Source organism: Stegostoma tigrinum, chromosome 30, assembly GCF_030684315.1.
Source record: "Stegostoma tigrinum isolate sSteTig4 chromosome 30, sSteTig4.hap1, whole genome shotgun sequence".
In the NCBI taxonomy this organism is placed as follows: Eukaryota; Metazoa; Chordata; class Chondrichthyes; order Orectolobiformes; family Stegostomatidae; genus Stegostoma; species Stegostoma tigrinum.
Genome location: NC_081383.1, coordinates 26,768,319 through 26,789,980, shown reverse-complemented (window position 1 = coordinate 26,789,980; position 21,662 = coordinate 26,768,319). Strand labels below are relative to the sequence as shown.

Genomic DNA, 21,662 nt, shown 5'->3' with positions numbered 1-21,662 from the left:
TCACCCAGAGAGTTGCGAGCGCATGGAATAGTTTACCAGTGGTAGTTGTGGAAGTGGAGTCATTAGTGACATTTAAGCAACTGCTGGACATGCACATGGACAGCAGTGAATTGAGGGGAATGTAGGTTAGGTTATTTTTGGATTAGGATACTTCCACGGCACAACATCGTGGGCCAAAGGGCCTGTACTGTGCTGTACTTTTCTATGTTCTATGTTCTCTATTTGTGTCCTCATCTTTAGCTGCACAGACCCAAAGATCTGGAATTACCTCCTTAAACCTCCCAATTGGCCTATTCACCTTTAAAACACTCCTTCGAAGATTTTGACCATACTTGTGGTCACCTGTCCTAATACCTCATTGTGCAGCACAAAAGTCCAATTCTGTTTTATACTGCTCTTGAGGAGCACATTGAGACATTTTTACCATGTTAAGTATGCTTTGAAAACTAAAGTTGTTGTTGTATCAACTGGGGTGGAGGGGTGGGTGCAGAGTGATGTAGGAAAATAATTTGATTCATATTATGCAATACCTCTGCTGAATTTCACACTTAATTTATTCAAAGAATCCAATTTCCTGACTTTCTCACCAACATCTGTGATAGCATGCATATTGTCTGGAATCTTCCACTGTGTTACAGCAATGCTACAAATGGTGGCAGAAAAGCCCAACTTTGTTTTCAGTCCAGAATACACAAACATGCATGATCAGAAAGAAAAGAAAACCCATAAAATGATCAATTGTTCACTGTACTGGCTCTGGTCTGCTGCAGATCAGTACAAATAAGTAGGACTCTAGGTAAACAACTCACCTCTTTAATATCCAATATTGACAAGGAATGGGAAAATGGCTGCTGAACCAAGAACAGGTATAAAGGTCTTAAAGCAGCAGATAGGAAGCTGGATAAAGGGAGGAATTCTACTGAATATATGGTCTGGCTCATTGCAATGCCAATAGCAGGTTGGAGGGAGTGGGTGTCAGCACAAGAGATGCATAAGAGGCCACAGTCAGAGCCCTCAGGTGATGCTTAAACTGCAAAAGAAGGCATTTAGCAGGTCCGGCAGCGTTCATGGAGAGAAAGAGAGTTAATGTTTCAAGTCCAGCATGAATTTTCTTCAGAACCAAACTTGTTGCAAGATGGGATAGAGGGGAGGCAATGGCCTAGTGGTATTATGAATTACTGTTATGCCAGATAATGTCCTGAGAACATAGGTTCAAATTCGACCATGGCAGATGGTGGAATCTAAGTTCAATAAGTATCTGGAATTAAGAGTCTAATGATGACCATGAACCCATTGCCAATTTTTGGGGAAAGACTTCACTAATGTCCTTTAGGGAAGGAAACTGCCACCCTTACCTTGTCCGGCCTATGTGTGACTCCAGACCCAGAGCAATGTGGCTGACTCTTAACTGCCCTCTGGGAAATTAGGGATGGACAATAAATGCTGCCGAGCCAGTGACACCATCATCCTGTGAATGAATAAACGGGAAAAAGGATACAGGCAATAGGGTTGTGGTTGAGCTAAGGTTTATTATAGGGTGACCAGGAAAACATTATATTCATCAAGCCAGGAAGCAAAAAAAGCCCGAATGAGGGCGAAAAAATGACATTCAGCTCACTGTCAAGCAGACCAGGATAAATAGCCCCGTGCATTGACGGTTTACCTCAGCGTGAGTCTCAGGGTACTTTTTGATTGGACATTACTTGAGGTGTCAATCAGGATTCCAGATTTTGTCCAGGGTAACCAGAAAGCAGTTGTGATTGTGGTCTCTCCTGAGCTGAGAAAGCTGGCACTGTAATTCCCTCATCTTGATGCTACTGTCAAAAGGGCAGCAGAGATACAGGGCCAGGGACACAAGTGACTCATTCCCTTAAACTGTATCTGATTAAATTCCAAATCTCATGTTGGACTTTCGGATGGACACACAGCCTCGAATAGGGAGTGGACAGGGCACAGCTGCATCCACTACTTGACATGTTTCTGTATAGGGATCAAAGAGAATCATGTTTGGGGTGGATGTGTTCCCTCTCCTCTCCCCAAGGACAAAGATCCTCCCGTTAACAGTTGTGCAACCACTGAAGAACTTTTGATTGAAGAGTTCCTCATCCACTGGAGTCCACTCATCAGTGTCTGTGTCCAGACGGAACGTCTGACCTCCCACGACGTACACTGCACCATTCAGAATGGTGGCACAGAGATCATATCTTAAACAGGTAAAGCAAACACCAGTGTCAGTGACAGTGCTGCTGATCTGTGTTTAATTCTGAGATATCTGATACAGTGCAACTACCTCACACCCTCTCACATCTCATCACAGGCACAGCTAATCTTAAACAGGATCACTGTGAACTTAAGCATTCAGGGAAAATACTCAAAATAAACCTCAGCAAATCAAATGAAAACACTCAGAGGCAAACCCAGTTAATATTTCAGATCTGTGACTTTTTGGGAAAATTAATCAAATTTTAAGTCAGTACGAACAGTAAAAGAAGGAATAAGAAGGTCTCTGATAAGATGAAAGGCCTGAGGGGTTTAATTAACAAAAGGGCTTATGAGGCAAAACAAAGTACTCAGGGGACAAGAACCAAGAGATGGGTCTAAAGATGCTTAGCTTAAAAATGACCAATTCAAGCTGAAAGCCAAAGTAGCTAAAGACATGTTCTTAACTGCAAAATAATGTCAAATTAACTCCTTCACGAAAATGAAACAGGTCCTACCGAGGAAGCGGGGAGAAGGAGATCACGTCCCAAACATCACTGTCCACATTTAGCCGCTGCACCCCACTGTAAACATCACCATTTTCATCCAGCCCGCACAAAATATATACACTGGTGCCAATGCTGACTACTGCAGCCCTCTCCACGGGTCGCATCATGGGCGCTGTTTTCTCCCACTCTGTGGCCATCAATGGAAGTCGCTCAACATCAGCGACGACAGCCTCATCAGTGCTCCCTCCCAGTACATATAGGTACGTCCCAACACCGACTGCACAATGCCAGTTACGAGACTGCTTCATCGACGGTCCTTCCATCCAATTGTCTTCACAGGAGTTATAAACCAGCACCCAGTCCACACAGTACCATACTACACTTTCTCGGAAGTAGCCGCCTGTCACAAAGATAAAATTCCCTGTTGCAGAAACATATAAAGAACAGCTTAATCTTACAATGGAGAACTACTGCGACCAGGGCTTGTTCAGATTTAAAATAGCTAAACTCTCAGACTTTTAGCCAATGACATATACACATTTCCATGCGAAGCAAATTATTAAGTAAAATCAGCAAAATCTGTAGCATTAAGACTTTGCAACATCTTAGAATTCAACTCCATTTTCTCTGTAACTTATAGCCCTCTTAAGCAATTGTGTTCTTAGGTTTAAAGGCCGTGATTTCTTACACCTAATTCATGGGTTGTTAGTTACACAGAAACAATAGCATTGCCCATTTGTCATTGAAGAATATCATTTCATAAGTCATTCCTATATTGATACTGATCAACAAAGCTTTATCTGTTATTCTTGATTTTGAAGAAAACTGATTCTCAATGAGTTCCTATTTAACTAATAAAGCACATTTGAAAGAATTGCTTAACAGTAGCATGAATCACCTTCTGCCTGACTATAACGTGATGTGGAATGCTGTGGTGAACTGTGGTCAGTCATCCCACAGAACCACTGTGTGAACAATCACTCGTGATCCAACTCATTCTCACACACACAGAATTAGTCAATGGTAATTAAAACTTGAGAATGTGTCAGCATCCAGCAGAAGCTTTGAAGTCAAGCTCAGACTTCAAACACAATAAAAGATCAACACTGAGGAAGAGATAGTAAGAACCAGCGATGCTGGAATCAGGGACAACAGTGTGGAGCTGGAACAGCACAGCAGGTCAACCAGCATCAAAGGAGCAGGAAAGTTGATGTTTCAAGTTGGGACCCTTCTTCAGAAATGGGGGAGGGGGAAGGCAGCTCCAAAATAAATAGAGAAAGGGTGGGGCTGGGGAAAGTAGGTGGGATGGTGATAGGTGAGTGCAGGTAGGCAAATTTTGAAACTGATAAAGTCCACATCGACACCATTGGATTATGGGCTCCCAAGGTGGAATATGAGGTGCTGCTCCTCCAGTTTCCAGGTGGTACCATTGTAACACTGAAGGAGGCCCAGGATGGACATGTCGCCTTGGGAGTGGGAGGCGAAGCTGAAGTGGTTCACGACTGGAAGGTGTCATTGTTGTGAATGGAGTGCGTGTGCTCTACAAAGCAGTCTCCGAGCCTCTGCTTGCTCCTGATGTGACCTCCTGTACATTGGTGAGGCCAAGCTGAACCTCGGAGACCAGTTTCAAAATCTCCCCACCCTCGGCCTCGTCCCATGACCAACCCTCCCTCTCATCCCCACCTCCATGACCTGACACAAGCTGTCTATCTTTTCTCCCACCTATCTGCTCCTCCCACCTCACTGACCAATCCCCACCATTGCCTACTGCACTCATCTATTACCATTCCACCTACCTTCCCCTGCCCCACCCCTTCCCTCTTTATTTATTTCGGAGCTCCCTTCCACCTCCCCCATTTTTGAATAAGAGTCCCAACCCAAAACGTCAACTTTCCTGCTCCTCTGATGCTGCCTGGCCTGCTGTGCTCCTCCAGCTCCACACTGTGCTTTCTCAACATAGGAACTTCTTGTAAGCATTTGTAATACCTGATAACTACCTTTAAGGCAGTGTTAAGAGATAACAAGATGTAGAGCTGGATGAACACAGCAGGCCAAGCAGCATCAGGGGAGCAGGAAAGCTGATGTTTCAGGTCTGGACCCTTTTTCAGAAATGAGGGAGGGAAAAATGGTTCTGTAATAAACAGGGGGGTGGCGGATGGAAGGTGGATAAAGGAGTAGATAGGTAGAGAGGAGGCAGACAGGTCAAGGAGGCAGGGATGGAGCCAGAAAGGTGAGTGTCGGTGGGGAGTTAGGATGGGAGTAGGTCAGTCAAGGGAAGATGGACAGGTCAAGGAGGCAGGGATGAGGCTGGTAGGTAGAAGGTGGGGGTAGGGGTTGAGGTGGGAGGTGTGGGAGAAACGATGGACAGGTTAGGAAGGGGGAATGAGCTGGGCTGCTTTTGGGATGCGGTTGGAGGCAGGGACATTTTGAAGCTTGTGAAGCCCACATTGATACCATTGGGCTGCAGGGGTTTCCAAGCAAAATATGAGGTCCGGGTGGCATCGTTGTGGCACTGGAGGAGGCCCAGGATGGACATGTCGTCCAAGGAGTGGGAGGGGTAGATGAAGTGGTTCACGATTGGGAGGTGCAGTCGTTTGTCACAAATTGAGTGTAGGTGTTCCACAAAGTGGTCTCCAAGCCTCCGTTTGGTTTCCCCGATGTAGAGGAGGCCACAGTGGGAATAGCGGATACAGTATACCACATTAGCAGATGTGCAGGTGAACATCTATTTAATGTGGAAGATTTTCTTGGGGCATGGGATGGAGGTGAGTGGGGAGGTTTGGGGCAGGTGTAACACTTCCTGCAGTTGCTGGGGAGTGTGGAATGAACAAGGGAGTCACAGAGTGGTTCCTTGGGAGGCAGATAAGGGTGGGGAGAGAAACATGTCCTCGGTAGTGGGGTCAGATTACAGGTGGCAGAAGTGGTGGAAGATGATTCGTTGGATCCAGTGGTTGGTGGGGTGATATGTGAGGGATGAGCTGTGGGAAATGTGAGAGATGCAGCTGAAGGCGTTTTTGAACAGTATGGAGGGGAAGTTGCGGTCCTTGAAAAACGAGGACATCTGGGATGTCCGGGAGTGGAATGCCTCATCTCAGGAGCAGATACAGCGGAGGCAAAGGAATTGGGAATAGGGGATAGCATTTTTGCAGTAAGCTGGGTGAGAGAAGGTGTATTCTAGGTAACCGTTGAAGCTTGTAGGCTTGAAATAGATATTGGTTTCCAGGGGGTTGCCAGAAAAGGAAACAGAGAGGTCCAGGAAGAAGAGAAAGGTATCGCAGATGGTCCAGGTCAACTTAAGGTTGGGGGTGGAAAGTGTTAGTGAAGTGGATGAACTGAGGGACCACGAAGCAGCGCTAATACAGTCATCGATATAACAGAGGAAGAGGTGGGGGGATGGTGCCAGTGTAGCTTTGGAAGAGAGATTGTTGCATGTATTCTACAAAGAGGAAGCAGTGTGTTGTGTTTTTCATCCAGGATTGAGCGATATTCTAGAGATAATGGGAACTGCAGATGCTGGAGAATCCAAGATAATAAAGTGTGTAGCTGGATGAACACAGCAGGCCAAGCAGCATCTCAGGAGCACAAAAGCTGATGTTTTGGGCCTAGACCCTTCATCAGAGAGCTTTGGTGTCCAGTGAAACTGAGTAGAACTGGGTGTTCAGTCTGTGGATCCTGCGGAGGATAAAAAACAGCAGAGGTCCTTTGCAGGTCTGGGAGAGGGAGACTCTGAGCTGGGGCAGGTTGGATTGCAGTGCCTGGAGGTGCCGGTGCACGGCCGCGAGTGTCTGTTTCAGGACTCGCAGGGAGAAACACTTCTGAAGAGTCTGAATTTTCTGGGTGTAGAGGTGGTCACCGTTGGGGCCAAATTGGGAAGGTTTGACTGTAGACTGTAGTCGAATGGGGATGATCCGGTTCCGTAGGCAGGTGCTGAGGAAGGTGATGTGACTGTGGTACCTGGTTTGCTTCAGGACATGGTCGAGCAGTTTCAAGGCTGAAGAGATTACAAGAAAGTTGCAGTGGGAGAGAGATTCCTTGAGGTTGGTCTGGAGGGAGGAGGCTAACTTCTTCAGGTTAGGCATCCCTGGAAGAGGCTTTGTAGTGAGGTTAAAATTGTATCAGAGATAATGGGAACTGCAGATGCTGGACAATCCAAGATAATAAAGTGTGAAGCTGGATGAACACAGCAGGCCAAGCAGCATCTCAGGAGCACAAAAGCTGACGTTTTGGGCCTAGATCCTTCATCAGCTTTTGTGCTCCTGAGACGCCGCTTGGCCTGCTGTGTTCATTCAGCTTCACACTTTATTATCTTGAGTGATATTCTATTGCCTTTGCAATATAAATGAAACTTTTAAGAGTGAGAAAGAATTTTTATTTAAGAGTCCTTTCATGACTTTGGAATGACCCAAAACACTACACAGCCACTGTTGAAAGGTCGTCATTGTTGTAATGCAGGAATTGCAGCAGACAGTTTACAAATAGCAAGGTTTCACAAACATAAAAGCAATCAAATCTCGCTGTGTATTTGTGCTGACTGAAGGATAAATATTGACTATATCAACAGTAATAACCCCTACACTATTCTTAAAATAGTAGTGTGGAATCTTTTATATGCACCTGAAAGAGTGGGTCTGATATCTCATCTGAAAGGTGGTTCTTCTGGCTGTTGCATTCTATGAGTACCATCAGTGTGAATTTGTTTCCAGCATGGGGTGTATACCTACAATCTTCTAGCTGGGAAATAAGCTTATTATCTCTGAGTCAACAACTAACACACAATACACCAACCTAAACAGAAAACACAAATGGTTTCAATAAATTATGCATAATTTATTTTTTCATACATGTGATGTGTGAATTTGAAAAAAAACTGATTTAAATGTTGGGTTTTCTCTGGGTTAAATAATCCTGATTAGCCCCTTGTTCCCTTGTGATTTATTGACAGATAACAAATCAGATATTTGATTGAGTAATTAAAGTGGCACCCCAACCAAATACTACATTTGTGCTCAAGATATGTGACAGCCTTGGCATGTGATTTAATTGACATATTACATAATTAACAAGTGATAGCTCACTTAGTTGGATGGCTGGTTTGCAATGGAGAGTGATTCCAATAGCATCGGTTTGATTCTTGCACTGGTTGAGATTACCATGAAGGACTCTTGTCTGAGGCATGGTGATCCTTAGGTTAAATCACCACTAATCATCTCTCTCTCTAATGAGAGAGAGCAGCCCTATGGTCCAGTAAGACGGTAGCAATGTTACCTTTATTACAGATGTGGCTAAACACCTGACCTACCAAGCAAAGTATAGATGTTATTTATCTTTCCTTTCTTTAATGAATCTAAAAGCACACATCACTGATATTATAAGGCCAGAGGTGACCCTGGGAGACTAATCCGAATTTCCCATCTTCCTGGTGGGAGAAAATTGTTCACCAATCTTTTGGAATTTCAGTTAAATCGATCGTGGTTCAATTTCCTGTGTGACAGGTGCAGACATAAATCTGGATAAAAATGAATGGGAGGTAGATGTATTTCTTTTTCACATTTGTTCAAGTTCTTAAAAAGCTAACGAGTCAAAGATTATCTGACACTTTAAGTACCTGAGGGTGAATGGTAAAGTGCATTAAACTTTAATTTATGAAATCTATTGTAATAGACTATATTTTTTCCCCTTTTTGGCCTGTAAATGGAAAAGGAAGTTGGGCAGTGTTATACAATTTTGAAAAATCAAGTGATATGCGTTTTCAGCTGTGCAAAACGATGTTGCTTTTGGAGCATTAAGGCTGTCACATTATTGAGTCAGGAATTTTTGAGTTAAAGATTTGCTGCCTGATGAAAGCCCTCAGATTGACTGAACTGCAGTTTGTTACAGACTGATGGAAGTAGTACAGTCAAAACCATCCAGAGCCTGCAAGCAGAAAATATCTTTCTCCATCTCTCCAAGTGAGTGAAAAGACAAACAAAAAGGAAAAGAAAAAAATCTGACATAAGACCTTGTTCACCTGATCAACTATTGAGTAGAACAACAATCACTCTAAAATCAAAAGGTCTGTGGGAGACAATTTAAGTCACCCTTCTGATCTAGACTTTTGGTTTTCAGAATTGTGTATTGCCTGTCTATATTTTCCATGCATATTTGCTATCTGTCTTATTTGAAAATATGTGTCTATATTTAGGGCATGGGTTTAAAGTAGATGGTATAACACACAGTAGGAGGTTAGTTATCCTTCAATTCTCTCTGACATGTAATAAATAATAACTGTGTTTACAATGAATAAAATATTTTGTTGTGAATGATCAAACTGTGTGAGAATTGCTTTTGCCTTGCACAGCAGTCAGTCAGACAAACTGATCTTCTATGTGGTTTGTGGTATTGACACATTCGTGATGGTGTGCGGAACAGTGGAGCTTGATAATTGGTGCACTATTCTCTGTAAGTCAAAACACTATGCTGGTCGGCTTTCCTCTGCCTCTAGGATGTAAAGGTTCTGGGTGAATTGAGTCTGGGACCCTCAGGTATAAAAATTCACACTTAACTGTGGCGATACTATGGTTCTAAGAGGTGTATTTTGTCCTTTTTTTCATTATGTAGAAAGGTTACGACAGAGGTAGTGAGCAGTCTGCTCGAAAGCCAATAAAGCAGCTTGTGAGATGCTGTTTTTTTTGGAACAATTATTAAGACATAGGAACAGAAATTAGGCCATTCAGCACACTGAGTCTGCTCTGCCATTCAATCATGGCTGATAAGTTCCTCAACCCCATTCTCCCGCTTTCTCCCCATAACCCTTGATCCCCTTGACAATCAAGAACCTGAATAGGTAAGGGTGCCGTAGTCCCAGAGGACCATAGGTTTTTCTCTCATTGGACAATGGTGGTTCAGCCTGGGGGTCACACTAGTCAGGTGAGGGGAGAGATTGAGGAGGAGAGTTCTTCACAGTAAGTTCAGCTGGTGCAAGAATTGAACTCATGCTGTTAGTGTTACACTGCATCGTAAAACAGCTATCCAGCCAACTGAGCTTTTCATAGAACAGAAGCAGCCTGAATGGGTGAAGTCCAGCTCCAACAGAGTCACTACAGTATGTAAGCAGACTATTTGATCCACCACGTTCAAACCGACACTGCAAACAGCATCCCACCCAGCTGACCCACTCCAGACCCATGTCCCTGCATTTCCCATGACTAATCCACCTAGATTGCACATCCTTGGACACCATGAGCAATTTAACATGGTCAATCCACCTAATCTGCACAGCTTTGGACTGTGGGAAGAAACCAGTACACCTGGAGGAAACCCACAGTCGCGAACCAGGACTTTTCTCATTTTAGCCTTCAGTAGCAGTCGCTCGAGTCTTGAAGCTGAATGTGGAAGTTCTTATTTCTCTCCCTGTTAAAGCTAAAAGCTGGGGTTCTCTTCCTACTGCTAGATTTGCATTTGAGACAATTTATTTTACTAAATTTGCCTTTTCCAAGGGTGTGTTTATGGGATGTTACTATATTGGAAGTGAATTACAAATCATTTATATATATTATTTTGTTATGCATTTTGATGGAGTTAGAGATAAGTCAATTCTTTTATTTTGTCTGTATTTTAATTACAGTGTATGAATAAACTGTGTTTTGTTTCAAGCCTGGTTAGGTTGACCAATCAAATTGCATCTGGAATACAACACCTTCTACTTACCTTTAAAATAAGAAAAAGTTAAGGTCTACACTATCGTCTTAATATATTTTGAGAGGGTTTGGTCTGCTCCATAACATAATGCTTCTGAGGTTTAGTTTTCTGCATTGAATGGGGACTACTCTTCAACCACAATGTTTGTCAAGAGTTAATGTTACATGTAGCAAATGCAGAAAGCTCCCTCTAATTTTGATTCAGACCCTAGGTGCCTGGAACAGAAATTTTTGTGCTCCAGCAATGGAAAGTATTATTTGGATGGGCACTGAAATGGGTTTTTAAACCAGCCTACAAACAGAATATTGTACATATAGGCAGTCATGTTTATACATTAGTCCCCCACCCCACACCCCAACCCTAAAACTGTGCCAAGCAGCTGACTCAACCTTCTGTGCTATAATTTGCACATGGTGTTACCTACTGTTGCTACGGCATATTGGGTGAGGTTTCTGCGTCGGAGAGGAGAGCAGGCTTGCCAAGTGTTCGTTTGAGGGTGAAACTGAAATAGTTCCTGCTGTTCTTGCTCATGTTTGCCTCCCAGAACATACATGGTATCATAGCTCCTGCTGATTTGGGTCTGGGACCGGGCCATGGTCCAACTCTGGGGAAGGCTGTGATTTAATATTCTCAGGAGTCTGTTGTGAGGGTCAGCCTGCAGGCTGCACTTGGAGCGTTTAATCAGCAGATCGAGGAAAGACAGGCTCAGGAACGGGGCCCGGACCAAGGCCAGCAACTCCAGAAAGTGACTTTCCCTGCTGTTGTGGTGACTCGCCCATTTCATCACCGCTTCAAATACCTGGTCTTCTCTGGCCACGTATAGGTGGTCACTGGCCAAAAGCTCGGCTAGAGCCTCTTTCGGAAGCTGCAGGAACTCTTCCTCGTCGTCCATGAAGGCGGCCAGGTGGGTAAGGGCGACACCACGGGCGGCGGCCGCTAGGCTGGGGCAGGCCAAACGCCGGGCCAAGGCCAAGGCCCCCGCGCAGTTCCCCACTCTCAGCTCTCGCTGCAAGAAGGTGGCGCACAGCAGCTTGACCCGGTCAAAGAGCAAGAAATCGGCCGCCTCCAGCAAAGCCTCCACATTCCGCCGCTCCACATTCACTTGGCCCCGGGCGGCAAAGCCCAGCAGCAGCTGGAAGACTTCGGGATCCAGGCCCCGCAACACGATGTGATTCTCCGAGCTCTCCCTGGTACCACCCCCGAACAAGGCTCGGAAATACTCGCTGGTCGATGCCAGCAGCCGCCTGTTCACATGGAACAGCCTGTGGCCAACTTCAAGTACGGTGTCAGCGGCACAATCCGTGCCCTTGTGGCTGGTCACCTCAAAGGCCATTGCCCACCTCACCCTGACCCACAGAAAAGCTGCAGGCCAGAGATATATCTGGTATCCTGACCTATTTTTAATAAACCAATGAGAGTAACACATACTTTTTAAAGGACATCATTGGTACAGTCCAATCAAATTGGAAGCAGCTCAAGAAAACGTTTCCCAACAAAAGCAAAAGGAACCTATCCAACCAAATTAATGTGGTCCCTATAACATACAAACACTGTATGTACTAAAGTGCCCACATGTCACAAAAGGCCACAAGATTGCAAGCGGACATTCCCTGTCTTGGGCCACCACGAGGAATACATTGAACAGAAACTGTAGGAAAATCTCAGCGAGTCTGGCAGCACCAGTGCAGAGAAATCAGAGTTAACGTTTCAGGTCTGAGGAAGGGTCACCAGATCGGAAACGTTAATTCTGATTTCTCTTCCCAGTTGCTGCCAGGCCTGCTGAGCTTTTCCAGCAATTTCTGTGTTTGTTTCTGATTTACAGCATCTGCAGTTCTTTTGCTTTTTATAAAGCAAAACATGTCTTCAGTCCACTTAATTGTGTAAATCATTGGCCAGTGTAGTGAACAGACCAGATATTAGACCAAACACCACAGCAACCAACTCTTAAGGAACAACATAAAGAGCACTTCAACAGTGGGGTCAACCCCATGGCTGCTTCTTGCAGTCCTGTTTCAGCTTGCCTCATTTCCACTTTTATTTTCAAATCAATGTCTCCTGACATTGTCTGTAGGTAGTCCAGTACCAGTGAATTTATCAAGGTCAAATGATGCTGTATCACAAACACCACAAACTTGATGTGCCAAATTGTCTCTTTCTGTGTTGTAGGAATTCTGTGATTCACCCATCAGTCCAATAGTGATTTTCCGCAATAATGTCATGCTGCTGCATACATATATAAATAAGTTACTGATACCCAAAGACATACAATTTTGGCTCGTTTTCAATACACATATGTAGAACACCTGGAATTAAGAATTACCTGTTGACAGCCCATTTGAGGCCGAGCTCTTTTTGCAAAAATATATTTCATTCATGAAAACATGGTCTTGCTCTTGCTGCAATTTAGTTCTTGAGGCCAGTTAAAACTAATTGAAGACAAACATCAGTCTGATGTGGATCTAAGCAGAACATGTTAACATTGTCCACATATATGGAGACTTAGACTTGAATGTATCGAATACCGAAAAAATTCACTTTTATGTCCACACTTTTCCCTATGTACTCAACAAACGAATTGAGAAAGGGGTCAACCCTGCCTGCCTGCCTGCAGATTTGATTAGAAAATTTCCAAATTTCCTAGGACAGTATTCCAGTAATAACAACTGCCCTTATACATCTCAACTCTGAAATAGTGTATCTAATCTAAACAAATATCCTTACATGTTTCATTTTTGAGATAGTGTGCCCAGGAGTGTAATTGGGTGAAAGCAAACTTTTGTTGTAAGTTCAATGATTGTGCAAGGAAGGCATGATCCTACTCTTTAAAATAATCATTGTCACTGATGACATTATAGAACATAGAACATTACAGCACAGTACAGGCCCTTCGGCCCTCGATGTTGTGCCGACCTGTCATACCGATCTGAAGCCCATCTAACCTACACTATTCCATGTACGTCCATATGCTTATCCAATGACGACTTAAATGTACCTAAAGTTAGCGAATCTACTACCGTTGCAGGCAAAGCGTTCCATTCCCTTACTACTCGCTGAGTAAAGAAACTACCTCTGACATCTGTCCTATATCTTTCACCCCTCAATTTAAAGCTATGCCTCCTCGTGCTCGCCGTCACCATCCTAGGAAAAAGGCTCTCCCTATCCACCCTGTATAACCCTCTGATTATTTTATATGTTTCAATTAAGTCACCTCTCAACCTTCTTCTCTCTAATGAAAACAGCCACAAGTCCCTCAGCCTTTCCTCGTAAGACCTTCCCTCCATACCAGGCAACATCCGAGTAAATCTCCTCTGCACCCTTTCCAAAGCTTCCACATCCTTCTTATAATGCGGTGACCAGAACTGTACGCAATACTCCAAGTGTGGACTCACCAGAGTTTTGTACAGCTGCAGAATAACCTCTTGGTTCCGGAACTCGATCCCTCTATTAATAAAAGCTAAAACACTGTATGCCTTCTTAACAGCCCTGTCAACGTGGGTGGCAACTTTCAAGGATCTGTGTACGTGGTCACCGAGATCTCTCTGCTCATCTACACTGCTAAGAATCTTACCATTAGCCCAGTACTTTGCCTTCCAGTTACTCCTACCAAAGTGCATCACCTCACACTTGTCTGCATTAAACTCCATTTGCCACCTCTCAGCCCAGCTCTGCAGCTTATCTATGTCTCTCTGCAACCTACAGCATCCTTCGTCACTATCCACAACTCCACCGACCTTAGTGTTGTCTGCAAATTTACTAACCCATCCTTCTACGCCCTCATCCAGGTCATTTATAAAAATGATAAACAGCAGTGGACCCAACACCGACCCTTGCGGTAAACCACTAGTAACTGGTCTCCAGGATGAACATTTCCCATCAACTACCACCCTCTGTCTTCTTTCAGCAAGCCAATTTCTGATCCAAACTGCTATATCTCCCACAATTCCATTCCTCCACATTTTGTACAATAGCCTACTGTGGGGAACCCTATCGAACGCCTTGCTGAAATCCATATACACCACATCAACCGGTTTACTGTCATCTACCTGTTTGGTCATCTTCTCAAAGAACTCAATAAGGTTTGTGAGGCACAACCTTCCCTTCACAAAACCGTGCTGACTATCCCTAATCAATTTATTCTTTTCTAGATGATTATAAATCCTATCCCTCATAACCTTTTCCAACACTTTACCAACAACTGAGGTAAGGCTCACTGGTCTATAATTACCAGGGTTGTCTCTATTCCCCTTCTTGAACAGGGGAACCACATTTGCTATCCTCCAGTCGTCTGGCACTATTCCTGTAGACAATGACGAGTTAAAGATCAATGCCAAAGGCTCGGCAATCTCCTCCCTGGCTTCCCAGAGGATCCTAGGATAAGTCCCATCCGGCCCAGGGGACTTATCTATCTTCACCCTCTGTAGGATTTCTAATACCTCTTCCTTATGAACCTCAATCCCAGCTAGTCTGGTAGCCTGTATCTCAGTATTCTCTTCGACAACATTGTCGTTTTCTAGAGTGAATACTGTTGAAAAATATTCATTTAGTGCTTCCCCTATCTCCTCTGACTCCACACACAACTTACCACTACTATCCTTGATTGGCCCTAATCTTACTTTCGTCATTCTTTTATTCCTTAAATACCTATAGAAAGCCTTAGGGTTTACCCTGATCCTATCCGCCAACAACTTCTCATGTCTCCTCCTGGCTCTTCTGAGCTCTCTCTTTAGGTCTTTCCTGGCTACCTCGTAGCCCTCAAGCGCCCTAACTGAGCCTTCACATCTCATCCTAACATAAGCCGCCTTCTTCCTCTTGACCAGAGATTCCACCTCCTTTGTAAATCACGGCTCCCGCACTCTACAGCTTCCTCCCTGCCTGACAGGTACATATTTATCTAGGACACACAGGAGCTTTTCCTTAAATAAGCTCTACATTTCTAATGTGCCCATCCCCTGCAGTTTCCTTCCCCATTCTATGCTCCCTAAATCTTGCCTAATCTCATCGTAATTGCCTTTCTCCCAGCTATAACTCTTGCCCAGTGGTATACACCTATCCCTTTCCACCACCAAAGTAAACATAACAGAATTGTGATCGCTATCACCAAAATGCTCACCTACTTCCAAATCTAACACCTGGCCAGGCTCATTACCCAGTACCAAATCTAATGTGGCTTCGCCCCTTGTTGGCCTATCTACATACTGTGTCAGGAAGCCCTCCTGCACACACTGGACAAAAACTGACCCATCTATAGTACTCGAACTATAGTGTTCCCAGTCAATATTCGGAAAGTTGAAGTCCCCCATGACAACTACCCTGTCTCTCTCACACCTATCGAGAATCATCTTTGCTATCCTTTCCTCTACATCTCTGGAACTATTCGGAGGCCCATAGAAAACTCCCAACAGGGTGACCTCTCCTTTACTGTTTCTAACCTCAGCCCATGCTACCTCAGTTGACGAGTCCCCAAACATCCTTTCTGCAACTGTAATACTGTCCTTGACCAACAATGCCACATCTCCCCACCTTTTATATGTTTTCTTTAAAAATTAAGCAATGTTGGACTTTCCTAGTTTAGCTTGCAGCAGGATGGTAAAGAGCGTATCGTCAGCAATATTCAGCTGAGTCACACTTAAAAATGGTCTTCAAGCACAGATAACACAGTGTAGAGCTGGAGGAGAACAGCAGGCCAGGCGGCTTCAGAGGCGCAGAAGAGTTGATGTTTTGGGTCGGGACCTTCAAGCACAGGCCTTTTCTTAGATGAAATATCGAGAGAAGTAAAATACTTGATTTCATTACTTCTTCTCCCACCCATGTTTACTGAAAATATTTTAGTTGATTCTCTTTCGTGGTCAAATTAGCTTCAAGTGTGATAACTATAACAAATGGGAAATAAGTCAATTTGTGCCTTTTAATCTGGGCAAACATAACACAACAAGCTAACTATGTGGGGCAAACATAAGGAACTATATTCTCATCCTAAACTTTATCCAGGTTCAGTTAAAATAATGGTTTAATAAAAACTGCAGAAGCTTAATTTGGTAAGGGGGTTGAAGGTTACCTAGGATGATTAAACTGTATTCTGTGCAGCTACATAACACAAGATACTCCATACAAATCTTTCCCGAATAAATATTTCTTCAAATACAATTTCCCAAAGGAGTTCAATGTAGCACAGTCTCAATTCACTGAGCAAATTCTCATGGCAGAAAGTAAGTCATAATGTATATTTGGACAGCTAACAAGCTGCATTTTAAAACACGCATGAATTACAAGAGGAATTAATCTTATATGCCATGCATTGTATATACCTAGACATACAGAAACAAGTATGTCAACCTACAGCAGTTGACAGCATTTGACTGCTTCTATTTTTATCCTCAAGTTTTTTTCTACTTTTGTTGTTGCTCAGCATGGATCTATATTTGAGTTGATGTGTTATCAGATTGTTTATCCAATATCAAGCTTTAGATGAACCATAATTTTGGAATTGAGAACATTAGGAATATTGCCATGATCATCTTCCATTCTGCCTCTATTTCCTTCCCAGTCACTGTCTTAGGCTAATCCAAACTGTTTCCTTGTTCGACCTCAAGCAGAGCTTCTTACCCCATTTCTTTCCATTGCAAAGACCAGTGAACTTAGTACATAACAATGCCCACCTCTACCACTATCTCAGGCCTTACGCCGTTAGAACCTTCAAACATGCTGTCACTGTCAGAATTCGATAGTTTCAACTTGATATCAATTCATTACAGCAAACGTTTTATTGGAACACAGCAGAGATCAACACAATATTTTCCAATTGTTCTCTTTAGTGAAGAGATAGCAAAAACTACAGATGCTGGAGTCAGAGACAACACAGTGTGGGGCTGGAGGAACACAGCAGGCCAGGCAGCATCAGAGGAGCAGGAAAGTTGACAATGACTCAAATTGTCTTCATTGGTTGAAAGGGCAAGAATCGATGGCAACAAGATGAAAATCATTTTTAATTTCACACATAAATAGTTAGGATCTGGAATACACTGCCTGAAAGGGTAGTGGAGGCAGATGCCATCAAAGGGAATTGAATAATTATTTGAAGAGAAACAGAGTATGCAGGGCTATAGGAAAAGTGCAAGAGAGTGGAACTAGTTGATCACTAACTAGCTATAAAGGGCAAGCATGGGCATAATCAGCCAGATAGCATCCATTTGTGTTGTAACCATCCTAAGATCGCCTACACCACCAAATTCACTTCTGTAACATTGTATGGTCACCCTGTACCCGTGTCTCTCCAACTGATAAACTCAATTGTACTTTCGGTACATCTGGATTTGACAATTTCATTACTGTCCTGGTTAGCTCCCACATTCCAACACTTGTAGATTTGAGGTCACATAAAAGTCTGCTACCCATGTCTTAACTTACAGTAAGTCCCGATCATGAATCATTCCTTTGCTGACTGACCCATGTTTGCTTCTGGTTACGCAATGCTTCAATTTTAAAATTCCCATTCTAGCTTCCAGATCACTCTTTCTGCTCTCATCCTATCTCTCGCTAATCTCTTACAGATTCACAATTTTCTAAAGCATGTCTGGAAGGCAGAGGAAACAGGTTAGAAAATAGACAAGGGGGTTTAGCAGTCTTAAGTGGAGCATAATTCAATGAAGTAGTTTGCAGAAAAATACAGAAAAGTCGAGAGCCTGGAGTGGCAGTTGGGAAGATGAAAATGCAACTATTGGTGAGAGATGGCTGAAAGAATGGGCAGGAATGATAGATACAGAGTTTTCAGACAACATGAAGAGGGGGTTAAAAGAGAAATGGGCCGCAATATTGATTGAAGGAAAAATTCTAGCTTTGACTAGGGACATTTATAGAAGGATCGACAAATTAGGTCATATAGATTGAGCTGAAGAACAAGGGGCTAATCACACTACTAGGGATGAATAATAGATCTTCCCTGACCTTGCCCCAAACAGTCCTATAGAGATAGAAGAGCAAGTATGTAAACAAATCACTTAGAAATGCAGGAACAATTGGGCATTGATATCGGTAAACTGGTACTGATTCAAGTACAACATCCCAATTTTAGCTGTATTATTATTAGTGTGAAAGGCACAATTCTCAGAATAATTACAGAAGAGTTTTTAATAAGCCAGTATGTAACGAGTTCAGAAGGTCGTCATTCTGGGCTTTGTTTCAGGGAACAACTCAGGGCAGGTTACAGAGGTATCAGTTAGGGAACACACTGGTGAAAGTAGATAACAAGGTGTAGAGCTGGATGAGCACAGCAGGCCAAGCAGCATAGAGGAGCAGGAGAGCTGACATTTCGGGTCTAGACCCTTCTTCAGAAAAAGATTTTTCTGAAGAAGGGTCTAGACCTGAAACGTCAGCTTTCCTGCTCCTCTGATGCTGCTTGGCTTGTTGTGCTCATCCAGCTCTACACCTTGTTACCTCAGATTCTCCAGCATCAGCAATTCCTACTATCTCTGTAACACTGGTGGAAGTGTTCTTAATTCCATTAGATTTTGGGGAGTTATGGAAAAGGACAAAGATCTACCAAGAATAATAATTCTAAACTTAGGAAAAGCTAATTTTACCACATGGAGATGTGATTTAGCTAGAGGAGATTAAAAACAGCTACCTGAAGGTAATTCAATGCCAGGTCAGTGGGAAATATTCAAGGGAGAAATAGTGATGATTCAAGCCAGTGTGTTCTCTAGACAAAAAAAATGGTGAGAACAAAAAAATCAGAACAACTAAAGACATAAAGGAGTGGATAAAAGTGGGAACAGAGGGTAGCTTATGACAGACAGTTCAGTTTCAAAACCTCTCAAAACAACTGAAAAATCTATAAAGTATAAAATTGAAGGGGTGCTATTAAAAGGGAAATTAGGAAAGTGAGAAAAAAAATGAAAAAAAAATTGACAAGTAAGACTGTGAAAACCCACAGAATATTTTTTATACCTTCACAAAATGGAAAAGAGTAAGGTCTGCTACTGATCATAAGGCTAAGATGAAGATAAACTAACCAATGTGTTGAGACAGAGGAGATGATATAGTTCATACTGAATATTTTATGTCTATATTCATAAAACAGGACAATGTAGACATTGTAATCAGACAGCAGTGCAACAATATTAGATAAAATAACAATGACAGAGGAAGTTCTAAAGGGTTTAGCATCTTTGAAAGTGAAATGTGTCCAGGGCTATTAAGGGAAGCAAGAGAAGAAAGCAGAGGTACATGGTCTGACCATCATTTTTCAATGCACTCTGGTGGTACAACATGAAGATGACAAGTCAAATAATATTGTTACTATATTTAAAAAGTGAGAAAGGGATAAACCAAATAATTAAAGGTCAGTCAGTCTAATTTACTGGTGGGAAAATTATTGGAAAAATAACAAGGAACAAAAAAAAACCTCATTTAGAAAGACAGAGATGAGTAAAAGACAATCAGCATGGATTTGTTAAGAGACCATCTTGTCTGCTTCACATGATTGATTTTCAAAAATAAAGTAATAAAGAGTCAATCAGACTATGCATTGATAAAGTCCAAGTGGATCCTACCAAAGGTTTTGATAAGGTCACAAAAGTAAAAGCTCATGGGATCCAAAATGGCAAGTTACAGTCAAACTTGGCTCAGAGACAAGAAGGGTAATGGTCAATGGCTGCTTTTGTGACTGTAAGGCTGTTTTTAGCAAAGGTCCATTGGACTTAGTACCAGGTCCTTAGTTTTTTATATAGTAATTATCGTTGGTTTAGACTTGAAAGATTAACAAATTTGCAGATGATACAAACATTTTCCAATGGCAGACAATGAAAAAAAGCAGTAGACTGCAAGAATTTATCGAAGTCTAATCAGGTGGGGAGAACAATGGTAAATGGTGCTCAATCTGGAGTAGTATAAGGCTTAAAAAGCCAAGAGCACACACAATAAATGATAACTTGTTGAGAGATTTTGAGGTACAGAGGGGCCTTTGGAATGTATTTCCACAGATCACTTAAGATGGCAGTATAAGTAGATTACGTGGTCATGTGACATACAGGACACACCTTTGTTAGTTGAGACAATAGAAAATAAGAGGAAGAGGATTTTGCTGAAACTGCACAAACACTAGTTAGACCACAGATAGTAATGTGTACAAATCTGGTCATCACACTGTGGATAAAATAGTGCTGGAGTGGGTACAGAGCAGATTTAGCAGCATGTTGCCTGGACTTAAGAATTTTACTAATGAGGAAAGATTGTATAGGTTCATGACAATAAAATGTGAGGCTGAATGAACAATGAAGGGTCTAGGCCCGAAACGTTAGCTTTTGTGCTCCTGAGATGCTGCTGGGCCTGCTGTGTTCATCCAGCCTCACATTTTATTGTCTTGGATTCTCCAGCATCTGCAGTTCCCATTATCATTGAATAGGTTCATGTTATTTTGCCTGGAACAGAGAAGCTGCAAAGAGACTTCGTGCCAAGATACAGTGGACCAGTGTGGGTTCTAACCTCGTTGGCTAAGGGATCCATTACTAGGGAGCTGACATCGAAAATAACAGGTAGGTAATTTAATGAAGTTTTGAGGGAAATATTTTTATCTGAAGGATGGTGGGAGACCTGTAATACACAGTACGAGAGGGTAGTTGAGGCAGAAACCGTGACAAACGAAGACATGCACTTGAAAAGTGCTATCCACAATGGCCTCTTTACATGCTATAACTTTCTTTTGATGATTTTCCATTATGTCTTCCTGAACTCTAGTACCTTGGTCATTCCCAATGTAAACTGTTTCATTATTAGTCACTGTGCCTTCAACTGCCTTGGGCCCCAAGCTATGAATACTCTTTCTACATCTCTTGACCTCATTAAGCCACTCTTTAAAACCTACCACATAACCAGTGTTTGGTGTTCTCACCTAATATCTCCTTATTTGGCTTGCATCAGACTCTGCAAAGTACCACCGGATGTTCTTCACAGACACTACGAACGCATACGAGCTCAAATTGACGTATTTTCTAATCAACCCGTGCAGAAATGTCATTACACACCTCTGAGCTAGGAGGGATTTGAACCTGGGACTCCTAGCGCAGAGGTATGGTCATTACCACTGTCCACAAAAGCCCCATTTCAGTGTGGTGGTGCTTAGGGGGCAGTCTCTCGCCATTGGAGAGACCAACGCCGGCAGCATCCGGCCTGCAAGAAAGCTGATCGCACGCCCAAGGCCGAGCCCCTGCCCTCGGGTAAAGTCCGCAGTGAAGGGGGCGGGGTGGGTTTCCGCAGCAACTGGGGCGGAGAAACTGTGATTGA

The 21,662-nt window shown here is 43.0% G+C and overlaps 1 protein-coding gene across 2 annotated transcripts; it reads right to left on the bottom strand.

The window, feature by feature from the left end:
* Positions 1-536: 536 nt before the first annotated feature.
* LOC125465849 (kelch-like protein 23) lies at positions 537-21,620 on the bottom strand. 2 transcript variants are annotated; one of them, XM_048559763.2, is made up of 3 exons: positions 10,806-11,999; positions 2,718-3,129; positions 537-2,204 (listed from the first exon to the last, which is right to left on the bottom strand). In XM_048559763.2, exons 1-3 carry the CDS (start codon positions 11,809-11,811, stop codon positions 1,886-1,888), a joined length of 1,737 nt encoding a protein of 578 aa, XP_048415720.1. In that variant the 5' UTR covers positions 11,812-11,999; the 3' UTR covers positions 537-1,885. The 2 variants fall into 2 exon arrangements, 1 of the variants encoding a protein (XP_048415720.1); XR_007250329.2 differs by lacking the exons at positions 2,718-3,129; positions 10,806-11,999 and adding an exon at positions 21,271-21,620 and having other exon boundaries at positions 2,103-2,204.
* Positions 21,621-21,662: the final 42 nt, after the last annotated feature.